This window comes from Chlamydotis macqueenii, chromosome 14, assembly GCF_036417535.1.
Source record: "Chlamydotis macqueenii isolate bChlMac1 chromosome 14, bChlMac1.mat, whole genome shotgun sequence".
In the NCBI taxonomy this organism is placed as follows: domain Eukaryota; kingdom Metazoa; phylum Chordata; class Aves; order Otidiformes; family Otididae; genus Chlamydotis; species Chlamydotis macqueenii.
The window spans coordinates 7,182,038-7,204,365 of record NC_141569.1 but is presented as its reverse complement, the minus strand read 5'-3'; the positions used below and the strand labels follow the sequence as shown (position 1 = coordinate 7,204,365).

The 22,328-nt window shown below is 38.8% G+C and overlaps 2 protein-coding genes across 3 annotated transcripts; one reads left to right on the top strand and one right to left on the bottom strand.

The window, feature by feature from the left end:
• Positions 1–787: 787 nt before the first annotated feature.
• Positions 788–5,928, bottom strand: NUDCD2 (NudC domain containing 2). The gene is made up of 4 exons (XM_086758865.1): positions 5,727–5,928; positions 4,941–4,989; positions 3,745–3,896; positions 788–2,749 (listed from the first exon to the last, which is right to left on the bottom strand). The coding sequence occupies exons 1-4, from the start codon at positions 5,913–5,915 to the stop codon at positions 2,666–2,668; spliced, it is 474 nt and encodes a 157-aa protein (XP_086614991.1). The 5' UTR covers positions 5,916–5,928; the 3' UTR covers positions 788–2,665.
• Positions 5,929–6,143: 215 nt separating this feature from the next.
• On the top strand, positions 6,144–21,179 carry HMMR (hyaluronan mediated motility receptor). Of its 2 annotated transcripts, XM_086758883.1 has the most exons (18): positions 6,144–6,189; positions 7,361–7,459; positions 8,074–8,150; positions 8,984–9,064; positions 9,807–9,995; positions 10,311–10,397; positions 10,985–11,085; positions 12,337–12,411; positions 13,226–13,404; positions 14,270–14,418; positions 14,732–14,946; positions 15,869–15,985; positions 16,795–16,953; positions 18,608–18,760; positions 18,868–18,967; positions 19,198–19,374; positions 19,861–20,023; positions 20,793–21,179. In XM_086758883.1, exons 1-18 carry the CDS (start codon positions 6,144–6,146, stop codon positions 20,810–20,812), a joined length of 2,187 nt encoding a protein of 728 aa, XP_086615009.1. In that variant the 3' UTR covers positions 20,813–21,179. The 2 variants fall into 2 exon arrangements, with proteins under 2 accessions (XP_086615009.1, XP_086615010.1); XM_086758884.1 differs by lacking the exon at positions 18,608–18,760.
• The last annotated feature ends 1,149 nt before the right edge of the window (positions 21,180–22,328 follow it).

Here is a 22,328-nt window from a genome sequence, read left to right as displayed (position 1 = left end):
GTGACTTATATTTGAACAGTACCTGCAAACCTTCCAGACGGGAGGTAAGAAACTGATGTTTTTGAGGTTGGGTTTGTTTTTCTTTTTCCTTTTAAGAGGTTGAGGCTGCATGGGAAAGGCTAGAGAACCAACAGGATAAACTCAAGGTGCTTGATTTAAAAAAATATTTCTGCTTAGCCCATAATTGTGTGGAATCCATTGAGATGTGAAGATGTTATGATTTAAAAGACTGACTTAAATAGTTTAACATAGAAATTTGATTTCAACCCTCTTCCTTTATCTAATAAGGTGTACCACCTGTCCCTATACATTGCAGTAAATACATGGATAGTGCTTCCTTAAAACACTCTAGCACACCTATTTCTAATCCAATATTTGTGCTTTGGCACTGAGCCGAGCATCCTAGTTTAACTAGATAAAAGTTTAGCTATATCTTTCTGTACCTAATTCACCTGGAGCAGCAGTGGTCCTTTTGATGAAGAGAGCAATGCTGTAGCATTACTCTAAGCTGAGTTTGAACCAGATACATGAAAATAATGCCAACACACTGTCCTCAACTCATTTACTAACAAAGTACTCTGAAAGAGTGCACAGGATTATTTCCTGTAGAGTAGGTTGCTCTAGACCCTAGATCACATAATTAAATTCATATATCATCTGTCAAATACCTGTTACTGTTTGTCTAATAAGCAAGGGCTTGAATCTCAGTGAGACTTCAGATGGAACACAAACCACCATTTGTTCAAGTATAGGCTGACAATGGAGTACATACTGATAAAGAAAAGTCTATCATCAATATGTTTTTATTTTCATCTAGATTCTTTCTAAATGGGAAATCTGTAACTTACAGTAGGCAATAGAAGTAGTTCAAGCCTTTCCTCTTAAAACGTTTCATAACTGCAATGCTTGAACATGTACTTCACATTTGTCCTCCTTCCTTGACATCAGACTTGGACTTAGCTGTAGGATGACTCTCATGCTACTTCATAAAGCAGAAAATATGGGAATTAAGTTCATCTTTGAAAGTGACAGATGCATTCTAAACTTCATACAAAACCACCCTGTGCAAACTAACTGCTGTACTAAAAAACGACTATTGCACTGGATACTATGTCAGCATTTTGATGCAACATTGACAGTTTTCTATCTTCCCTCTGTTTTCAGCTACTTTTGCTGCAGTCTCATTTCTTAATTTTCCTTCCACCTTCTATACTAGTATCAGGGTGAAAATACAAAACATCATAGCTGTCAATCAGGGCTTGACACCACACTACTTTGCTTCTGTATAGTAAGGCAAGTTCTCTAGAACCCAAGCATAGTGTCTGGACTTACTTTACACTCTGTAAATATGACATAGGTGTAAGGAGCACACTTGATTATTTCAGGAGTACTTAATGCTTACTTGCTCATACAACAAGAAAGCATTAGATATAATTACAATGCAGACATTCTTCCTCAACTATTGCTTTACTCTTGCCATATGCCAACTGAAATTATGATGCAATTTTAGAAATCAGGCTCAGCAGTACAATGAACAGCTGCTGACAATTTATCTCCTGTGAGAATTCTGCTTAGGACTTGTCTATAGGCAGTACTTTCAGGGTTCAGAACACAATAGGATTTGGCAATCATTGTTTCTTCCTCTGATAATCTGACACAGCATTCATCCTGTATAATGCTGTGGTTGGAGCACTTCTCAGCTGCAACCTTGACAATCAGTAGAAAATTCCTGACATAAATGGCACATGCAAAATATTGCATCATGCAATAGCCAAGCTCAAAATGTGACTATTCAACTTAAAACTCTGTCTACACAAATCTACAGCTTCTTAAATACACTATCAACAATTTCTGCTATGTGTTGGTCATGAACAGATGCAAGATAAAATTTTCTACTTAAAGACTTATTATTCCTTTCAAAATTCATTATATTATCTTACTTTCAAGATTTTAAATATTTATACTGCAAGGCTATATTACATTAACATATAAAGTTATTTCTATCCAGACGTTCACCTTTCAGTTTTCTAGTATCGCTTACCTGGTAGCAAGTGTTAATTATTAGTGCTATATTTGACAGCACGGTGGATTGTAAAACCTTATCTGAGGCAAGATGCAGTAGTTTCTTTATTTAAACTACTGTTTTAGAATTTCATTTATGAGTTCTCAGAGGGCTGCTACAGAGGGCAAGTGTAACTGTAGCCATCCTAATACCCTTCCTGTTGCAAGTTAAGAGAAAGTATTAAATGTCTTGATTATAAGATCTATTATTTATCTGTGAATAAGATATTACTGCATAAAGACCAGGGGTATATTTATAACTGATTAGTTTATCATGGTATTTCTAAAAGGAAACAACCAATCAAAAAAGCCCCAAAAAACAAATAAACCCCAAAACCAACCAACACTCTGCTTAAAGATGTTACTTTTTTGTGTACGCCTTTCGCTATAGTTTGTCTCTTAGTATTAGAAAGTTATTGCAGCTCATAAATCAGCCGGTAACACTTTGTCTTCGTTGTAGTGGAAGAGAGCTTCTTTCTCTTCACTGACTTAATTACTTGACAACAATGTGCTGAAGAGATCACTGAAGTCTTCATTAGTTACATGATTCCAATCTTTTAAGTGTAATGTGTAATTTCTCTCAAGGAACACAGATAAAAAGAGGTCACTTTTCAAGGCTAGAGAAGTCTGGTCCTCCTTTGCTGTAATTTCCAGAAATTTCTGCCCCACTGAAGTCAAATCCAGGATTCTGAAAGAGACAAGAGACAAGCTGAATAGATTATAGAATCATAGAATGGTTAGGGTTGGAAGGGACCTTCAAAGGTCATCTAGTCCAACCCCCCTGCAAGGAGCAGGGACTGCAAAACAAACAACAAACAAAAAGCTCACAACTGTTTCTGTCAATATTCTGCCATCCTAACAAGAACATGCAGCGATCAACTTGTCATCCATTTGTCATGGCACTGAAATTCTTGGAAAATACATCAATAAATAAACCTTGAATTGTCATAGTTTGGATGCCTACTGCTGAAGTGACCTCGCAACGCCATTCTCAATTCAGCAAGCACCTAGATCTCCCAGTAAAGAAACACTAAGGAAAGTTCAAGAAAAATTCCTGGCTTCTAGTGTCCCTTAGAATTAGTATTTGAAAATTTAAGTACCTGCTATGCTCAATAACAAGAACATACAAGTTATGTTCTTTGTTGCAGTACATAATGTGCTGATTAAGCTGTTAAGTAATGAGTTGCAACTCTACAACCCTGCAGACTTGCATAGGAATAGTTGCATGCTAAAGGTGTACCAAAACCACTTGAGCAATTTTAGTAAAAGGGCAAGGAAAATATTTTCCAGCTAACTATTCTATATCACCTGACGTTATAAACAAACACACTGAATACAGCTAGGTGGTACAAGCTGGTTGTAAATATGGCTAGGTCGTAATTCTAGATAATAATAGAAAGTGTGTAGCCTAACTTAACTGAAAAGTTATTAGCATTATGCAACAAACCCTAAAACAGCAATACCCCCTCAACCTCATCTTACCTTTTCACAAAGCCTTCAGACAGACTACAGACAGATTAACCTCTTGAAAGTACGCTGATAAATAAAGCCTCATGAGGGTTCCATACATATTGAACTAGTGTATACGTTTCCATGACACTGGACAGCAGAACATTTTTGCTCAGCTGTCATGGCCATTACCTCTGTACGCAAACACAAAATGTAACGAGTCCTTTAACTTGCCTCTCTTTGGAATCGCTCCAGTGTAAGTTTCCTTTGCATCTGGTCCTGTACCCAAGGATCAGCAGCATATTCATTTTCTAACAGAGATGTCCAACAATTTCCAGCGTCTCGATTTGTCTTCATTAGAACAATTCGTATCAGCTTCCTGTCTTCTGTTGAATGAAGAGAGATGCAAAACAACCATTAAACTCGGTCCTATGTGCTAGTCTTCTCTGATGTTTTGCTGACTTCACCATTAACAAGCACAGGATTTTTTGGGTGAAGTTATTTAAATTCCTAATGCAAATGCCCACAGGGTTATTGATATGCAATTAAACACTAAAAAGAAGCAGAAAGGCTGAAGCAGAGATAGCCTACACCCCTTTCTGGCCTGTAAAATGCTGCAGCTTTTTTAAGAGATTAAACACAGTTTGTAAGTACTTCCACTGCAAACAAACTAACCTTTTAGAGTGGTTCACAATGGATAAAATATTTAATCTATTAATATATACAGCTTAGGTAAGGCAATAACGAAGGATGTGTGGTCAGAAAGTTATTACCAATAAAAGCCAGAACTAAGTTTTAGTGAGCTACGAAGGTATAGTAAATGTATTTAAAGACAGACAGTATGCCTACAGATAACATACTGGAAGTACATTTCAAAGTTAACATGTAGGATGTTTAGTTCTACCTAATTGAATAAATACAGCATCACAAAGTGTATTTTAAAGATTACTCACATACTGGAAAAGAGTAGGCGTCACTTCACAATGTTTGTTTACACTTCTAGTTTTCACATTTGAGTTACTAAATTATTAATCAATATTTAGAACAAATATTGAATGGAAAACAAAATCCATCATTGGAAAACACTAAGTGAGAGGCACAATCCACAAATATGATTGCCAGAGCCCAAAATATTCTGAACACTTTATTATTTATAATCTAACAATCAGAGAAGCTTTTTTTGCTCATTATCTGCAGGTACTTTTGTGTGATTTTTAGATTGCTTTTTTTTTTTCTCTTGAATTGTTGGGCTTTTGTAGTACCTCAGTTCCTTAATATGGCAATAACAGTTGTCTTTTTTACAAAGCTATGTATAGGGAATAAAGTACTCTTTTCTATTGAAAAAAAAAGAGGGGGAGGCAAACTCGTCTGCAGCATATTTTGAGTAGTTCTGCTACCCTCATAAAGTCATTGAAGACGTCTGCTGTTACCTAAAGTCCATGTTCCTTCATCAGTTATTGTCGAGTCAAAAAGTTTGCCCTGCAAAAGACATGTACAGTATTACAAAACAGGGAAACCTGTTCGGTATCCAGCTCACATTGAATTGTGAAGTCTTACTCCCAACTCACGTTCTTGTTTTCTATTGAAAATGAATAGGGCGATCGGACCCTCTAAGTACAGACTTGCATGCAGACAATCAAAGAATTATCTTTTGTTACACATTTCTTTTTAAGTGAAGCACCGAATACAGCAAAAATCCCTGTCACTGTCTCAGTATCTCGAGACACTGAAAGGGGTTGTGTTTCTCAGCGGGTAATGCCGTTTTCAATAGACTTGCTATGACAATGCCAGTGTTTCTGCCGAGCGCAGCGTACAGCTGCGGTGCTACGTGCGTACATTACGCTGCAAAGATTTGCTCATCACCAATGTGAAAGCAAATCTGCTTTTGATCTGGTTTTCTGGCTTTCAGCAGTGACCGAAGCTACGCGCTTACACGCTGCCCGAATCGTCACAAAAGCAGGCCGCAAACCCACGTGAATTTGTTGTCTTTATTCTTCCTGTCGCCCTTAAAACCTTGCGCAGTACGACAAAACTGTTTCTAATAAGCTTAATTTGTAATTTACCCAAATCCAGGTATTTAAAGAAGCATTAAAAGAAAAGCGCGGCGCGGCGGAGGGACCCTGCGGCCCCTCGGCGGGCGGCGGCTGCGCTCCCCCTGCTCTCCGCGCCGCGCACCGCCCACACGCCCGCCCGTCCCGCCCTCCGCGGGCCGCTACCTGCAGCACCTCCTGGCCCCGCACGGAGAGCGCGATGTGGCGGCTCTGCAGGCTGCAGCGCACGTCCGCAGCCCGGGTTCCCGGCGGCACCCGCACCTCGATGAACACCTCCTCCAGCGTCTGGTACCAGCGGCCCCAGGGCGTCCCGCAGGGCACCACGCCGCTGCGCTCCTCGAAAGGAGCCGACATGGGAGATGCCCGCTCCCGCCCCTCTCAGCACGGCGCATGCGCGCAGCCCCACCGTCACTTTCTACCCACACCGCTGGCGCGGCCGCGCGCCTGCTCCGTGCCGGGGGCGCTGATTGGCTGAGCGAGCCTGGAACGGGAGGAGGTGATTGGCTGCTCGGTGCGCGTGGCGGCCGTTGGTCCCTTTGAAGGGTGAGAGGGCCGCGCTACCGTGCGCTCTGTCTGTCCGCAATGGCGTTCGCCAGAGCTCCGCTGCGCCGCTTCAATGAGAGCTCCGGTACGTGCGCGGCGCCTGCCGCTCTCGAGGGGCGGCGGGGAGGGAGGTCGAGGTCTCCGTGGTGGTGCCGCCGCCGCCGGGGGGAAGGGGCGGCCGGTCGGCCTTGTCTCGGTGTGTCCGGTTCTCTGTCCTGTGCCCCTCTGCGCGGGGAGCTGCCCGCAGCGGTGCGTTTGGGCGCCTCTTCTCGAAAGCCTTATAGGAGTCTTCTCTTGAGGGGAAGAGAGTTCCCGCTTCAGGTCGAATCCTGGTCGTAGGTAAACGGCTACTAACTGTGACTGTGGATGTCTAGGTGTGTGTAGTAAATAAACCAGGGACAAGCCAGCATTTGCTAGCCATCTGATACCGCCGTACAAAGCTGCAGGAGAAAGGTACAGGCCTAGTCACAGCTGAAGTACTGCTGCTGAGAGCGTTTTCTGATCCAAAAGTTTCCCACAAGGAGCTTTTGGCTGTGACTGAGTGCTTCTCTGCTACTGTCACCTCTTTTCAAATGAAGTCGCTCTCATTTGCGGAAAGCTGAAGCGAGTAGATAAGCATTTCCTGGGCTTGAGACCACCTGACTGTAATGGTATCTGCATGAGGAATTTGTAGCAATCTTGTTTCTCTCTGCTGTTTCCCTTAAAACTGTTCAATTAAAAAAAAAAAAACCACAAAACTTTTATTAAAAAATTAGAAGTTTTAAATAACTTAGCTCTATGGAGGAAAAGTCTGGCATTCAATAACATGTAAATATTGTCTTCTAAACTGGAATAAGTTGTTTAAATAAACCAGTGAAGTTTACTTTTTGTACTTAAACACTTTAGACTGACTATTTCACTAATTAGCATTAAGGTCCTTTAAGCATTTGAATTTTTTCTTTATGCAAGTTAATGCACTGCTATCACTACTAAGATGCCTTGGAATATTGTATATGGAAATCACAGTTTCTAATAGTGGTGTAATAAACAAACTCTTTCTCCCCCACCATGTGAGCTGTATATTTTTGTGTGTGTGTTTATGGGGAGGATGAGGATAACTGAGACTTAAGTTATTGATTGGAGGTTTGTTTGGATTGTTTGTTTTTTTTTTTTAAGCCAACTTGACTTACATGTGTTACTAGCCTCAGATTGCTGAAGTTGAAAACCCTATCATCTACCTTAATAGTTCTCTGCTCTTCTGGAAATCTCATTTCTAGTTTGTACTCCACTGCGAGGATCCTGTGATGTTAAATCTTCAGACGCACCAAAAAGCTCTCTATTCTCTGAAACATGTCAACGGGTTAGGAAACAGAAAAGTAAGTAGTTCTACAAGTTGCACAGAACACAATGATGAAGTATTTTTGAAGGCTACAGTTGTTAGTCCTTATATGCTGTTACCACTCTCTTCTTGTTTAGAAATGGTTTGCTGTTGCAGGGGCTCACTGCCTACCTTCCAGCTCAAGGGGACAGCAGCTGGAAAAATATGTCTGTGTCTGCAAAAAATAACTTTACACATGACTTCTGTTCATCAGGGGGACCTATGGAGATTAAATAAATTACTTCATTACTTCATTAACCTTGGTTTTAGTGATATTTCATGGGGTTTTTCAGATATATAACATCCCCCAGTTTAAGCATGGATCTGGATGGTGAGTGGGGAACTTGGGAGAAACTGGATTCTGAAAACAGGCTGTCATGTGGTAGTCTCTCTCTAAACTCTGGCAGGTGCCCAGGGGACTAATATTGAACTGCCTGATTGCAGTAAGAAAACAGCTGGCAGTAGTTTGTGAAGTGGGTAGTCTAATAATCAAGTGGCATTCTGTCTTTTGTATTAAAAAAATCAATTAACTTTGTCTCATTTGCTTGACTTTCTCTCACCGTGTGATGCACGCTTTATTTTTTAACTGTTCTTTTCTGCATTCTTCTGCAGGTGTGACAGATCTGAACAGTGAGAAGAGTACACCTACCCCTGTAACTGGAAGGAGACTCGCATCCCTTGGATCAACAGTAAGACTTTCCTGTGGTGTCTGCTCCACTGTTAAATTCCAGTTAAACCTCACAATGACTAGTTTAAATCATGTAGTCCCTTCATGCAATTACTATTAACCTACTTGAGTTAACTATGAAACACATTATTGTGCCTGTATTCCTTAGTAACTAAGAAGGAAAGATGAAAATGCAGCATCTTTGGGAATCACTTGAAGATAACTTGGGGCTACAGAGTAGCTTGTTGTCTTTGGTGTTACAATGTTGGGGTTTTTTGCCTCTTGCTTACCTTATAATTACAATGTAGCTGGTTTTTTTTGTTTGTTCTTTTAAGGAATGTTTCTCCTTTTCTATGGTGGGCAGAGCAGAAACCTAATGGTAAAAGAAAAAAGAGGAGATGATACTGTATTTACAGGTTTTCAGGTCAATGCACAAGGATTTGGGTTTGAAGTTCCATAGGTTAACAAGTTAAAAAATGATAACCCTGACTTATTAGTTCCATTTACTAGTACTCATGATGTAGGACAAAAGCTTTTTTTTTATGGAGTTTAAGGAGTGATAAGGTACCAAACTTACTCTATCTCTTTCCTGTCACTGTCGTTATAAACTGTCCATTCAAAGGAACGCTTATGAGAAAGCATGATGGTAAAACCCATTGTAACCCGATATTTGTCTGCCCTATGTGTAGAAAATGTTTGCTTTTTATTTTGTGTGTGTATGTATCTTTAATAATATTGTCTGTATGAAGGCATCCACTCCTACATTTAACTGTGTAGTTAAACTAGAGATCAGCTAGATCTAGAGATACAGCTAGAGATCAGTTTAAATATTTCTTATACGTCTCTTTTCAAAAGCCAGCCAGTGGAACTCTGAAGCCTAAAAAAGATCTTATCCTTTTGAAAGAGAAAAAGAAACAGAAGGCACTGGAGAAGGAGGTATGGATACGTTATACAAGTGCAACCCGGTAATATGTTTTCCATTTACCGTAATAAAAAATAGAAGTTGGTAAAATTAGCCTCTTTTGCATAGCATAGCATGCAGGTTGTTTGCAGACAGCTGTGTGCAGAGCAAAGATTATCAAATGGGGTTTGTTAATGGAATTACCTTAATTTGTACTGATTGTGAACAGCTTTGCAACCAGTCAATTTTTTTCATATAAAAAAAAGAGAGAACCAGATTTTAAGTTCTTTACCCCAAAAAGGTTCTATTGAACAACTGTTTACTGAGATTTTTGCTTAATAATAGACATAATTTCGAAATTGAAAAGGCAGCTAGCTTTTCCTTATCAGTACTCTTCTATGTACTAATCTGTGCCTCATATGTCTCAAACATCACATTCTGTCTTTGCATTCCACAGTCAAAGAGGAGAGTTGGCTTCTGTTGCAAGTAGTAGCTAAGACTGTGCTAACTTGCATGTGCTGTACTGGCTTAGTAGCATAAAATAAGTCAGAAGAAATGCTAGGACTGCAAATCAGTGATGTGTAACAATAGAGAATTGTGGTGATTCTCTGATCTCCTTTCCTGTGAATGACAAGAGTTTAAGATGTATATTCTGAATAAAAGTTAGTACACTTTGCATACTTAGCCTCTCCAAAAAAAAAACTCATGGGCATAAACTAATGATGTTATTTAAGATGAATAATAGTAGGAAATAAAGAAAAATCTCTTCTGTTTCAGATTCGTGCATTAGTGAGAGAGCGTGGAGAGCAGGATAAAAAACTTCAGGCTCTGGATGAGGACTTAGTTAAGATTGAAGCAAAGCTGAGTACTGCAGTTCAGGAGAAAACATCTCTTCTGGCAAATGTTGCATGCCTGAAAAAGCAGCTTCTGGAACTAACAAGAAGCAACGAACTACTAAAGTCAAAGGTACTCAGTCAAACAAGCACATGTTTGCTTTGTGTTTGCTGCTGTTAAGCTCCCTGGGCAAGAGGGAATTTTAGTTGCGGACAAGCATCTGTTTTTACATCCGCTGTGTCCCTTCACTGGCACAGGGATAGAGCGTGTCTGGTTTGGGATCTTGTACACTTCTGTCTAAAGACAGAGCAGGACCTGCTACTGTCCATCTCAAGGACAGGTAGAGATCAGTGTTGTGGGTGGGAGGGGGACCATTTGAAAGATTGTGTGAAGAATAATTCATATGAAGGACTTGTGCTTAGTGGCTTTATATTCATTTCTAATAAGCTATCTGAAGATGGCGTACAGAAGAAAATGAGCAGCCTGTGCATGGAGTTAATGAAGCTCAGAAACAAGAGGGATGCTAAGGAAAAGGTATGACTATTTGCAGTGCACAGGATAGTAATTCTGAGCTGTTCAGGAACAGACAATGAGGGGCTTACAGCAGAACTGCAGATCATGTTTTGTTTCTTTCCTTAACTCTGTAGTTTATTCTACTGTGTGCAGAGTGAAAATAGAGAGAGATCAAACAAGGAATGTTCTTGATCTTGCTATTGATGTGCAGAGTAAATCTGAGTTCAAGTAAGGAAGCCTAGAAATACCTCTTTTACAATATCAACTTGTTGGTCACAATATTAATTTATTTGAAAAGGAGTGGTCAAAAACGTAGCTTGAAGCTCTTACACGTGTTTGTGTGTTTTGGGTGGTGGTAGTTGTTGTTTTAATGAAAGGCAAATATATTTACAGAGGAATAGTTTGAATCACATTTAGTATAGTAGCAAGCACTATCGTTAAGTTGTAGTTAAGAATTAATTTCTGTTTCTCAGTTTACCACTGTCTGAGACAATGTGTTTTGGGGTTTGTTTTTGTGTTGTTGTTTTGGTTGTTTTTTTTTTTTTTTTTTCTGAATCTAATTTTGGTGGTAATATTTGTCTCTTTTTTTTTTTTTTTTTTTTTTTAAGACTGCACTTGCAAAGCAGGAAGACATGGAAATGAAGCTGCAGGAAGTGCAAAGGCATCTAGAGCATTCAAAAGGAAAAGTAGCACAGTTAGAAGAAAAATTGTAAGTAGTCAAGAAGGGAATTGATAGATAACATATCATCTAGCTGTCCTTATATGCTTACACCTTATAGACAGTATGTAGTTTAGGGAAAATAGAGTCCGTCTCCCTACTGAGAAAGAACAAATATCACTAATATTTGTGACCTGGAATAAATTTGATGGATTTAAGTTTTGGGAACTGCTGTATTCTTGTAAAATGAACATACAAAATAGTGTTCCTGTAGTGTATCTAACCTTTTCCCAAAAATCAGATAATAAAATCTCAACCCTTTTTCTTCCAGAAGGGTATGGGTGGAGATTTCTTGGTATGGAGTGGGGAGGGAAGACATGATCTTCAGAAAAGGATTGTTGTTCATGTTGGAGCAAGACATTAATGTAGATTGGGTACTTCAGGGTTTGGCTCTTTAGACTAGTAAGTTAAGAATAAGCAAGACTGAAAAAGTATTGAACCATGAGTTGAGATGCTAATTCAGTAGCTAGGCATTTGATGCAGACTTGATAAACAGGTGTGTGTTCTCTACTTAAGTGTAATGAAGAGCAGTTGTTGTGCCTTCAAAGTTGCTTCTTAGTAGACACATTCTCTGAAGAAAGGCAACTGCTAAGTGTCTATAGATAAAGCAGCTGTATAAAGGAAGAGAAATTTGCAAATCCATGGTTCCTGTTCTGCCCAATAATGTCACTTGCCGCACAGGAAGTGCGCTAACATATAGGCTATTTCTGAGGATGGCGACCTAAGAAGAATGATTTTATAAGGTATATTTTGGCTCTATTTTGCATGATTGGCACTGCAGCATCCCTCTTATGTTTTCTGTGTTTGCTTGATATCCAAGTGCTCAAATATGTGCACTATTTTCATACTTCCATTAGAGTTTAAATACACAAAGCTAATAATGCAGGTAGTGTAATTCACAAAGGAAGGAAATAATTTGTCTAGCTAATGCAGCTGTTCTAGTATATTTGCTTGTAGCAGAATGTGGCTCAGCATCTTTACTAAAAATGAGAAGACCACATGGAACAAGTAGCAAAAGAGGGTAGAATCACCTCTTAGAGCCAGTATGAGTTTGTCAGACAAACTGGATTATGAAAAGTCCATATTGCTACTAAGTCATGATTCTATGCTTTATTTCTACTTGCTTATCAGTAAATAAATAGCTTACAAATATATAAACCAATAGTTTATAAGTATCTGTAAACAAATAGCTTACAAGCTCTGAATTGTTTAAATACAGTCATGAAAACTTCCTGGTTTTAGGTCTGCTACTGAAAGAGACAAAGTTGAAGAGAAATCTGACACTGAAAAACTGCTGGAATATATCACAGAGCTCAGGTAACAACAAATTGTTTTTGATTTGGATTGGGTAAGTTAAAAGGCAGTAAAACTAACCCTGTTTATAGCTGGTAAAGTAGAACCTCAGCAGCAGTTCTGTTTAACAGTATTGAAACAGAGGAGGGGAGAAAGAAATCAGGTATTTTTTTCCATACAATGGAAAGGAGTTGTAAGATACTATTTTTCCTGTTTTTCCAAATGTGTCTCTGATTTTCTGGGCTGAGTAATACCATGGAAGAGTTTTGTATCGGGGTTCTCAAGTAATGTTTTTAGCCTGAGTTATTTGTACATAGATCAAGGTAAATCCTTTTCTTCCAAGGTACTGGCGGTCAAGTGTTTTAGCCCTTGACTGTAAAACAATGTACAGAAGGGCTAAAAACCCCCTCAGTCTTGGCTTAGTGAACTTTGCAATAGTCTGATTTGCATTTCAGAGTTGTGACAAATGATCTATGTAGAAGCATGATTGTAAAAATTACTCATCTGGTGCTTTGTAACTTTTGGAAACTCCAACCAATCTTCACAGTCGTGTGACCCTAGCTCAGAATATGGAATGGGTTACAGGGACTAATCCTGTTCAAAATTTCATGCTTTATTTGTATGATTGTATAAGTTTCTTTTAAAACAAAGTTTAAGTGTTGAAATAAATTCCTTTTAACTTTAACCTATCTTTAATATGCAAAAATTTGTCTGGCAAACTAGGTGAAGGAAGTTTTCCTGTTGGAAACCAACAGTGCTAAGCAGTTTTCCGTTTTGCTGAAGTGTAAGTTTAAGAACAAAATCTAGTGGTAATGAATACCTGAATTTTCTCCTACAGCAATGTTGCAGAAACAGTTGAGAAATACAAACAAGATGTTGCCCAGTTGGAGGAGAGACTGATAAAGAAAGATCAAGATATCATGATCCTGAGGGATATGCTCAAAACAAAAGAGGAAGAATCATTTAAACTGATAAAAGAACTTAATGAAAGATTTCAATTACTTAAACAAGAAAAAGGTAACTGTTAGTGTTTGCATGCTGTTCACATATGGGAGATCACTGGAATGTCTTAAAGCATCTCAAACAGGTTTGTTCTAAAATGACAACTTAGACTGGTTTGTTCCAAGGTAAGTCATGTCTCTGAGCTCCAGCTGAAAACAGCTAGGCATACTTCTAACAGTTATGGAAACTACCTTGAGGCTGACATCTAAAGTACAAATCTAAATTTGTACTTCCAATGAGGGTTACTCAGGTAATAGTATAGAGGGAAAATGATTTACATAGCAGGAGTGGCTTTAATCTGAAAGCTGAACACAAATGACTTGTTCCTTACTGTTCATTGAGAAGCAGTGTGATATTGTGTCAATCCACTGTTAGCAGCCTGTGCACAAGCTCATTGAGGTACTGGGAATGTGTCTGGGAATCCTTTTTCACCTCTCCACTCTTCCTCCAAAGCCAGCAGACCTGCAGCCTGAGACGTGTACTCAGTTGTCTGTGTACCAGTTGACTTGTGTGAGCTGGTATTATGTGGAAGAAGCTTTGGGGAAATAATTTAGTTTTTTTTTTTTCCCAGCCATACTGCTGTTCTCATGAAGGCTAATAGCTTGATCCAAAGATTCTGTTAAAATTATTTTTAAGTGGTGTACTTCCAGCCAATTTTGAGGAGTTTCCAGATGCATTAAAGATGTGGCTGTGTTTTGGGTTTGTGTTTTTTTTTTTTTAGTTTGTCTGTGTTTGGTTTGGGTTGTTTGGTTTTTTTTTTTTTCCCCCCCTTGCTTAACTAACTTTAAAGCTAGAATGGTAGTACCATGAAGAATAGATGTTGTAGTTCTGTGAAGACAGAGAAGGGAATTTGTGTGATATTGGCAATTTTTCTATGCAGAGGAAGAACTGTCTGAGAGCAGACTAAAATTTCTGAGTATGAATGCTGAAATAGAAGACCTGAAAAAAAAAATGGGCTTAGAAGAGCAAGAACACCAAAAACTGCTTCAGAAACATGAGGAGATAGTCTCTCAGCTGCAGCAAGAGAAGGTAAATACAGACTATAAGTTACTCTAAAAATAGACTCCAGTCCCCATGACTTGACACGAAAGGTTATGATTTTGGTTACACGTGAGATAGCTGTATTAATAATTGTCTAATCTGTGGAATGTACAAGTGGGTGCTTGCCAGCAGAAACTGTGTGGTCCAGTATTTCTAAGAATCATCGCTGTTATGGGTGTGTTGGTTGTTCTTGTAGATTTGGCCTTATTCTTGCACTTGAAAGTTTTGAACTCTGCAAATTAGTCTTTAATATCAAGAAAAGTACCGGTGGTTTTAAGATCTGTGGTACTTTGGCATGCAGGAGTCATCTGCATCAATGCACCAGAAGTTAAGAGAGTTTGAAGATGAGGTAACGAATGAGAGACAGCTTCTTCAAGAAGAGCTGAATGATACAATGAATGAGCTGAATAAATTACATGCTAAGGAGAAGAAAGCTGAAAAGTTGGTGAAGCGGTTGGAACAAGAAATGAAATCTCAAGCTCTTGAACTTGCACACATGGAAGAAAAGTTGAAAAGGTTTGTGAAATAAACTTTCCAGTACTAAAGCTTGGAAAGGAAAAAATGTTAAAACAGTAGCACAAACAAAGCTTCTGAGCCTAGTTCATGTTTTAGAGACCTGAACAGATCTAAATTTGTTTCTTGCTGGTTGTTGACTATCAATAGTGACTAGACCTAATCCAGCTGAATGACTTGAATCAGTTTTATATTGTCTTAAAACTGTTTAGAGTGCTGAGACTTGCTTGAAATGCTGGTACTGTAGTAATATGACACTGCTGTGAAGGGTAAGCTACATGCATGTCATCTTAGATGTTTCTGCCCTGGGGAGGGCAGTAACTAAGGAATTAAAACTAGGGGAAAAACTTCTCAGCAGGGCCTGTTTGTGATAGGACAAGGGGTAATGGTTTTAAAGTAGAGGGAGGTAGATTCAGAGTGGATATAAGGAAAAAATCTTTTACACTGAGGGTGGTGGAACACTGCCACAGGTTGCCCAGAGAGGTGGTAGATGTGCCCCATCCTTGGAAACATTGAAAGCCAGGTTGGATGAGGCTCTGAGCAACCTGATCTGGTTGGAGATGTCCCTGCTCCTTGCAGGGGGGTTGGACTGGATGGCTTTTAAAGATCCCTTCCAACCCTAACTATTCTGTGGTTGTAAGATATTTCAAGCAAGTTGTTCCTTCCTTTCACGTGTGGAAAGTTTACTGTTAGATGTTCAATCTATTCTATAGCTACCTTGAGAAATAATGGGAGGGGGAAATGCTTAGTTAAATCTGCTGTGAAGGTTGTGCTTCAATACTTCAGAAGTTATGGCAGAGAAGTTACTTTTTTGTCATAATTAATTTATTGCTGTCACTGCAAGCCTTCTGTAACTTACAACAGCCTTTGGTAATGTGTTCAGACATACTTAGCTCCAGCATTGAATGCTGAATTTTTATTTCAGGAAGGATGCAGAATTGGAGCAAATCAATGAAACACACAGCAATGCTGTTGTGCAAATCCAGCAAGAGCATAGCAACACATTGCGCAAACTTGGAGAAACTGTTGCTGAGTTTGAAAGGTATTAAAGTTTTAAGATCTAGGACAGGGATTATCTCTAAGATGACAATAAAATACACTGTTTATTCATGTGCTTTGGGACTTAACACTGTATGTGAGTGTTGGTACAGCATTACAGCAGAGGATTTTGTAAGGGAGTATTTGGCAGCATTAAGAAATTTATTAATTCCTTTTGAGTACCGATCGAGTGTGATGACGTATTCAGTATCTAGGTCAGGAAACTGAATGTTTCTTCGTTGCAAGTGTAACCAATGGGAATACTCAAGTGCTCTTGAATCTCAGTGAGAGTGGTAACTAGTGATGATGTTCTCTTTGCACTAAAATACCTTGCAAAAAGACTTCTTTTTTAGGCTCGGAACTTGTACTGAATTGAGATTCGTGCAAATCTCTCTTCTCAAAATACTCAGGTAGTGGAAGTATTTGAAAAGTGATACTCTTACTGCTAAGTATGCAAGGTACTCTTGAAGGATCAAGTGAGATAATTGCTAATGCAAGCTGCAGGTAGTAGGTCTTTAGGTGTTTAAAGTAAGCTTCGGATGTAGTAGGTTTTTTGTGTTTAAATTTTTACCAAAATGTTATGTTATCTGTAACGCGGAATTTGTCGTAATGTTATTGCTTGTAGCTTTAAAGAAATGGGGTTTTTTTAACTTTGGATTTATCAGTACCAGAATACTGCTATATCTCTAGATTATTAAATCTCTTAAACGTGTTAGCATGAGCTTATATGGCTCTTGAAAGGCTTGAACAGGTCAATCTGTATTTTTTTTTTTCCAAGTAACAAGATTCTTCTGATTTGTGTTGTAATACCAGCTACAAGAAGACAGTAGATGAAGAAATATGCAGTCTTAAACTGGAGAAAACCTCTCTACAAGAAGAAGTTGCCAACCTAAAAAAGTTAGACCAACATAACCTACTGCTACTTCAGGAAGCAGAATACACTAAAAACAAAGCTAACGAAGAATGTGCAAGGTACTAGACAGACAAACTTCCTTAAGCTAAAGAATCCCAGCTAAAACTTGTGGAACTTAACATGGTGCTCTGCCAAATAAAATCAGTATTTGTAATAGGTTAAGTTGATTCGTTTTTGCAGTGCAGAGGTTTGAAAATACTGACAGACAAAATTCATTACGTTTATATGCATTAGAAAACTAGTCTGTCCAATCAATTGCTTTGACTTTTTCCTTTATGTGGAACATCGAGAAAAGGCAAGTACTTACTTAAACTATATGGGAATATAGTCTTCATCAGAAATATCAGTTACAGTGACTGCTCCATAAATAAGATCCACAGGGACAGACAAATATCTAATGTAGAGCTCACCCTTTGCCACTCTGAATAATGTGTCACCTCAAATTCTGCTCAGAAGCAGATGCCAATTAACCATCCATGAATTACCACACTGCACTGAGGTAAACAAAGGTCCTTTCTCTGCCTAATATGAAGTACCATAGTGCAGCTGATAAGACAGCTTTTTCGGTGTTACTACTTAGGGCACTAGCTGAGGATGTTTCTGTGACTGTCTAACAGCAGCTTAGCAGTGTATGTTCTCCTTCCAGCTCACTACACAGAGCATGGGTAAGTCCCTTGCTGCGAGCCGATCATTGGCTATTGGAGGAAGTGGGGGAGTTTTGTCTTGAAAGGTCCCAGTGCGCAGTCACCTGTATTAGGCAGCTGTGGTAACTGTCTGTCCCTGAGTTGCATTACGGAATATAATATCTGTGTGCTGGAAGACTTCCTTCCCCACCTCTTTTGATGTAGTTCCTGGCTACCTTTTGAAGTTGAAGCTAGATTGAAGTCAACAATTATGCTCTAATATTTTTAACTGTTGCATGTGGATAAAGGACTTAATCAACAGCATTAAAATGCTGCTCTGGATAAACTGAGATGGGCATTTCTGATCTTCCCAACTGCATCTCATTAATTTATAAAATGCCTCTGTAATGTTTTGTGGCACTTCTGTCTAGTTTACCTATAGGCAGGATATTAACATCGTCCAAAGGACAATTGCCGCTTACCCCTGCCTATTCTAAAACACCTGTACTGCTTAAGATGTTGCCCTTTCTTTCCTCCCAACCTGCTTAACATTGTCTTCAGTTTCCATTAGTAAAAGAAAAACAGCTGAATAGTTATTTCCTGTTTGATTTGCTGGCTGAGTGTGGCAGAGAAGTGATTCTTGGTCTCCACCTCAGTGATGTAATGAACAGCTGAGGTTGGAGAGGGAAGGCAGTGCTTTAGGTGTGGAGTTCTTGAACTCTTGAATACATCCACACTGACCAATCTAGTTTCTGCATGAGCAAATTTCTACAGGTAAAATATAACTACTGAAGTGTCTTCCACTAAAAGCTGCTGGAATTAAATACTCATGAATAAGAAACCTATGATCTTTCCTTGCTTCAAAAGCACTGCTTGCTTCCTCATAGGACAGGTTAAAAATATTGTACATTTTGAACTTGATTGCTTTCTGTATTGTTGTTCTTATCTTGAAGATAAGATGGTTTGTGCAATCTTTATTTCAGTCCTTCTACTAACAGCTTTTCAATCATTGTTACATGTGTTTTCAGATTTAGAGTAATGTAAAAATAAAAAAAAAGGGTTAATTAAAGATGGATGATATTTTTCTCAGGATGCTTTTAGAAGTTCAAACAAAGCTTGCGCTAAAGGAAGCAGAAACAGAGAGAACAAGAGAGTCTTGCTTTGCACAAATATCTAAACTTCAGGAAAAACTAGAAGAGCAAACTGGAGATCTGAAAAGACAACTTGAAGTGGAGAGATCAAGGTGATTTTTCTCAAACTAAACCTACTTTTTATAGCACATCAAGGCTCTAGTGTGAAGTTCTGAGAGCTAACAATGAATGTAATGAAATTCCATGTCTTGCTTTTTAGGAAAGCCATAAATGAAGATATGAACTCTAGCTTAAAAGAAGAGATAAAGACCTGGCGTAATCTATATGAAGATTTACATAACAAAACTAAGCCTTTTCAGGTGTGTTATGAAGTAGATGTTTATTAGTATCTGTTGATTTAAGTCTTCTGCAGTTGCCTCAAGTTCTACTCTTCAGAAGTAAACATGCTATTTCCCATTTGAAGGCATGTATCCTGCAACTGTCCCTCAAGGCAGCTATTCCCCTTCCCAAGCCAGTCTCTGTAGATTTCAGTTCAGTAAGAAGCTATGTTAAATTTCAGGATTTCTAAAATATTTCATTTGTATTTCAGCAACAACTAGATGCATTTGAGGCAGAGAAGAATGCACTCTTAAATGAGCATGGTGCAGCCCAAGAAGAACTGATTAAGCTAAGTGATGCATATGCTAAATTACTTGGCCACCAGAACCAGAAGCAAAAAATCAAGCATGTAATGAAGTTGAAGGAAGAGAATACCAACCTGAAGCAGGTTTGTGAAATGATAAGTTAGAAGTTTAAGTTACAAATTTGGTTGATTCCTTCATTTGTTGTTCTAAAAACTTTTAAAGACTAATCCTGCCGACTACGGGATTTTTATGGATCTTAAATTCCCTAAAAGAGCTGGATTAGAATAAACCACTGGCCTCTGGAAACACTAAGAGAAGCTATTTTAGTTTTGACTGAATATATGATATGCAGAGGGATCACAAGTGCAAATAACTATCCCTATTCTTAGCTTGGTTGGTTTTTCCTACCTCTTCAGGCTACCATACTGCTTACTGGTGTTGCACAGCAATTATACAATGGTGCTGGTTTCTCCACACCTGTGTGTTCAGTTTTGGTTTGTTTTCTAATGCCACCAGTAATCGTGTGTGTGTGCTTGTGTTTAGCATTACTCAAAAGAGCTACTTCAGTAAATGATGAAGCAAGATTTTTCCTGTTCTTATTTAACTTCCAAGTATTATGTTTTCTTTAGAATGTCTCAAAACTGCATGCATTGCTAGCAAAAGAAAAACAAACCAACAGAGATCTTCAGGAGCAACTACATGCAATTCAGGGCATTAGGCGTTTTGATCCTTCCAAAGCTTTCCAGCATGATAGCAAGGAAAATATTCCTCCAAAAACTCCTTTGAAAGAAGGTAAGCTTAGATGGTGATGTAACCATGTCCTTGTACCTCTTGAGCTTAACCAAAGAATGTTTGACAGTCCTGCATAGTCTGCTGCATTTCAGGAAGGAAGGAGAGTGGCGTTTCTTGTGTTTCACAGCAGATGTTGGAAGGCTGCATCAATGGGGCACTGCCAGTGTACTGCTTGCTGTTGTGCTTTCTAGCCCAGTTCGTTATAACCTGACCTGAGCAGGTGGTATGTCAGGTCGGACAACAGAAAGTGTATGTGAGAGGGCAGAGGAGGAAGGAGGGGGTTACAGAGAATCAGCTGGTTTGTGTCACTTTGCAAGATGTGAACTTTGCCTTGCTGTTGTGTGTTACCTACAGTTATTCTGCCATACAGTTTACCCGTTTCAGCTAACCAGGTGATGGCAAGGTCTCTTGCAAGGGTAAAAGGGGCTCAGCCAGAGCTTTGAGCCCTGGTACTTCAGCTGCTGCTTGGCAGGACCTCATACTGCTGTAGGTGTAAGGGTAAGCTGCAAAAGACCCGCAGGTGAATGCGGAGTGGAGGGAAAGGTGGCAAGAGGGTAGCGGTGCACCAAGGGAAGCAGTGTAGGAGAGCGTGGGAGGGTATAGATCTCAAGTAATCTGTCATATTACAGCATATTTCAGGGCCTGAATTTCTGGCTTGCCTCTTATGTGAAGTGCAGTGTCTTCCTGCCCCTAGAAGCCAGAAAATTTCTCAGTGTGGTGGAAGCAACAGTGAAAACGGAGAACTTAAAAACATTTTTTTTCATTGCAGGTAATAAAAACAAAATTTAATCTCTTCTTGGCTTTAAGAAAAATGAATAATCACCAGTAAATTAACATACTACACAGGATGTCAACAGACCACTTCTTCAAGGTGAACTTGGGTACTGTATGTAAGATAAAATGAGTAGGAGTACTAGAGAAATAATCTAAAATAATGTATTTTTAGAAAAAACTATGCTTGGTCCTACTCTTGCTGAGAAGCCATAGGTGTCTATGTTCCAGACACCTGGTAAAGCTGTTGCACTCTTGAACTCTGAAAAGTGTTCTCTCTCTTTGACTCTTTTTGTATGCTGAAGCTTCTTAGTGTGTTTTTGACAGAGTAGTATTAAGTCAGAAGTGATGAATAAGTGCTGGAGAATAAGGATGACAGATGAGATGTGATTTTATGAAATGCCTTTTTTTTTTTTGTACCTATCTTCATGTTAAATTACTTTTGCTGTTTAAGGCTGTTTTAAAACCAATGACAGAAATGCTACCAAGAGACCCCTTTTCCTCTGTGGCCTACATAATATAGAATCAATGTACACAATTGGACTGTACAGTTAATTTTGATGTTTTTAATGAGATGTACATTCAGGACATGCTAATTTAAATCTTACGGCTAGATATTGCAGCTGTTCCGCTTCAGAGAAGGATGTTCAGGTCTAACTCAAGCTGACTGCGTTTACCTACATACGTTGCATACTGTGGCTAAGATTAGCATTTAAGAGAAATACCTGTTTTATTAATGCTGGACTCTTAAATTCTCACAATATCTTTGTGGGTAGCTGTTGCAATTGATGAATGCTATGTGAAGTGGAATAACAACAGAACTTGTCTTAATTGGGTGGAAGGATACCCACTGTACATGCATTCATCCTACAGACGTGAATTTTGGCAAGAGGGAAGGAATCTGTTTAACGACATCTAAAATGAAGAATGTTTTAGCACAATAAAAACTTCAAATGAAACAACTTGTTTATTTCCTTCAAAACCAAGGATAAAAACCAAAATCACATTACATAGTGTAATTGACCTAGTATGCTTTGTTCTAGTCTTAAATCTTTATAACAAAGCCTAATGTTAGTCTTGCCTCAAAGACTGTGTGTATTCTCTAGGCTTATAGAAGAAATCATTTAAGCTGAACTGTACAATACACAGAACCTGCAATTTCCTTATTCTCTCATTTCCTGTTTATTTCAATACAAAAATACTGAAACTTGAGTAAAATGTGCAACTCTGTTCTTGTTACTGCATCTACTGATATCCTGCATATGGATGGTGCAGAGAGACAGTACACAAAGCTCACGTGTAGAACACATTGCCATTTGTACTGACATTGCAAGTTTACAGAGAATTGATAATACCCAGGAAATGAGATGCCCAAAATGCCTATTAAGTCCAAGAAAAGGAATTGCTAGGTCTTGTCTGGTAATGTTATATTTGTGTATTTGCTGGATTACTGGAACTTCTGAAGACAGAGGATGAGGATTAACTTGAGGTGGTTGCATTGAGAAATACTTGGTGTTCATTTAGCAGTTTGCCT

Bases quoted from the DNA above. Each gene is read 5' to 3' on its own strand.
- NUDCD2 (XM_086758865.1), bottom strand. From the start codon at position 5,915: ATGTCGGCTCCTTTCGAGGAGCGCAGCGGCGTGGTGCCCTGCGGGACG. The intron at 4,990-5,726 runs GTAGCGGCCCGC...TGTCTTTTGCAG, and splicing joins GGGGCCAGGAGGTGCTGCAG to GGCAAACTTTTTGACTCGAC. The intron at 2,750-3,744 runs GCAAGTTAAAGG...TGTCTCTTTCAG, and splicing joins TGGAGCGATTCCAAAGAGAG to AATCCTGGATTTGACTTCAG.
- HMMR (XM_086758883.1), top strand. From the start codon at position 6,144: ATGGCGTTCGCCAGAGCTCCGCTGCGCCGCTTCAATGAGAGCTCCG. The intron at 9,065-9,806 runs GTATGGATACGT...CTTCTGTTTCAG, and splicing joins AGAAGGCACTGGAGAAGGAG to ATTCGTGCATTAGTGAGAGA. The intron at 9,996-10,310 runs GTACTCAGTCAA...ATTTCTAATAAG, and splicing joins ACGAACTACTAAAGTCAAAG to CTATCTGAAGATGGCGTACA.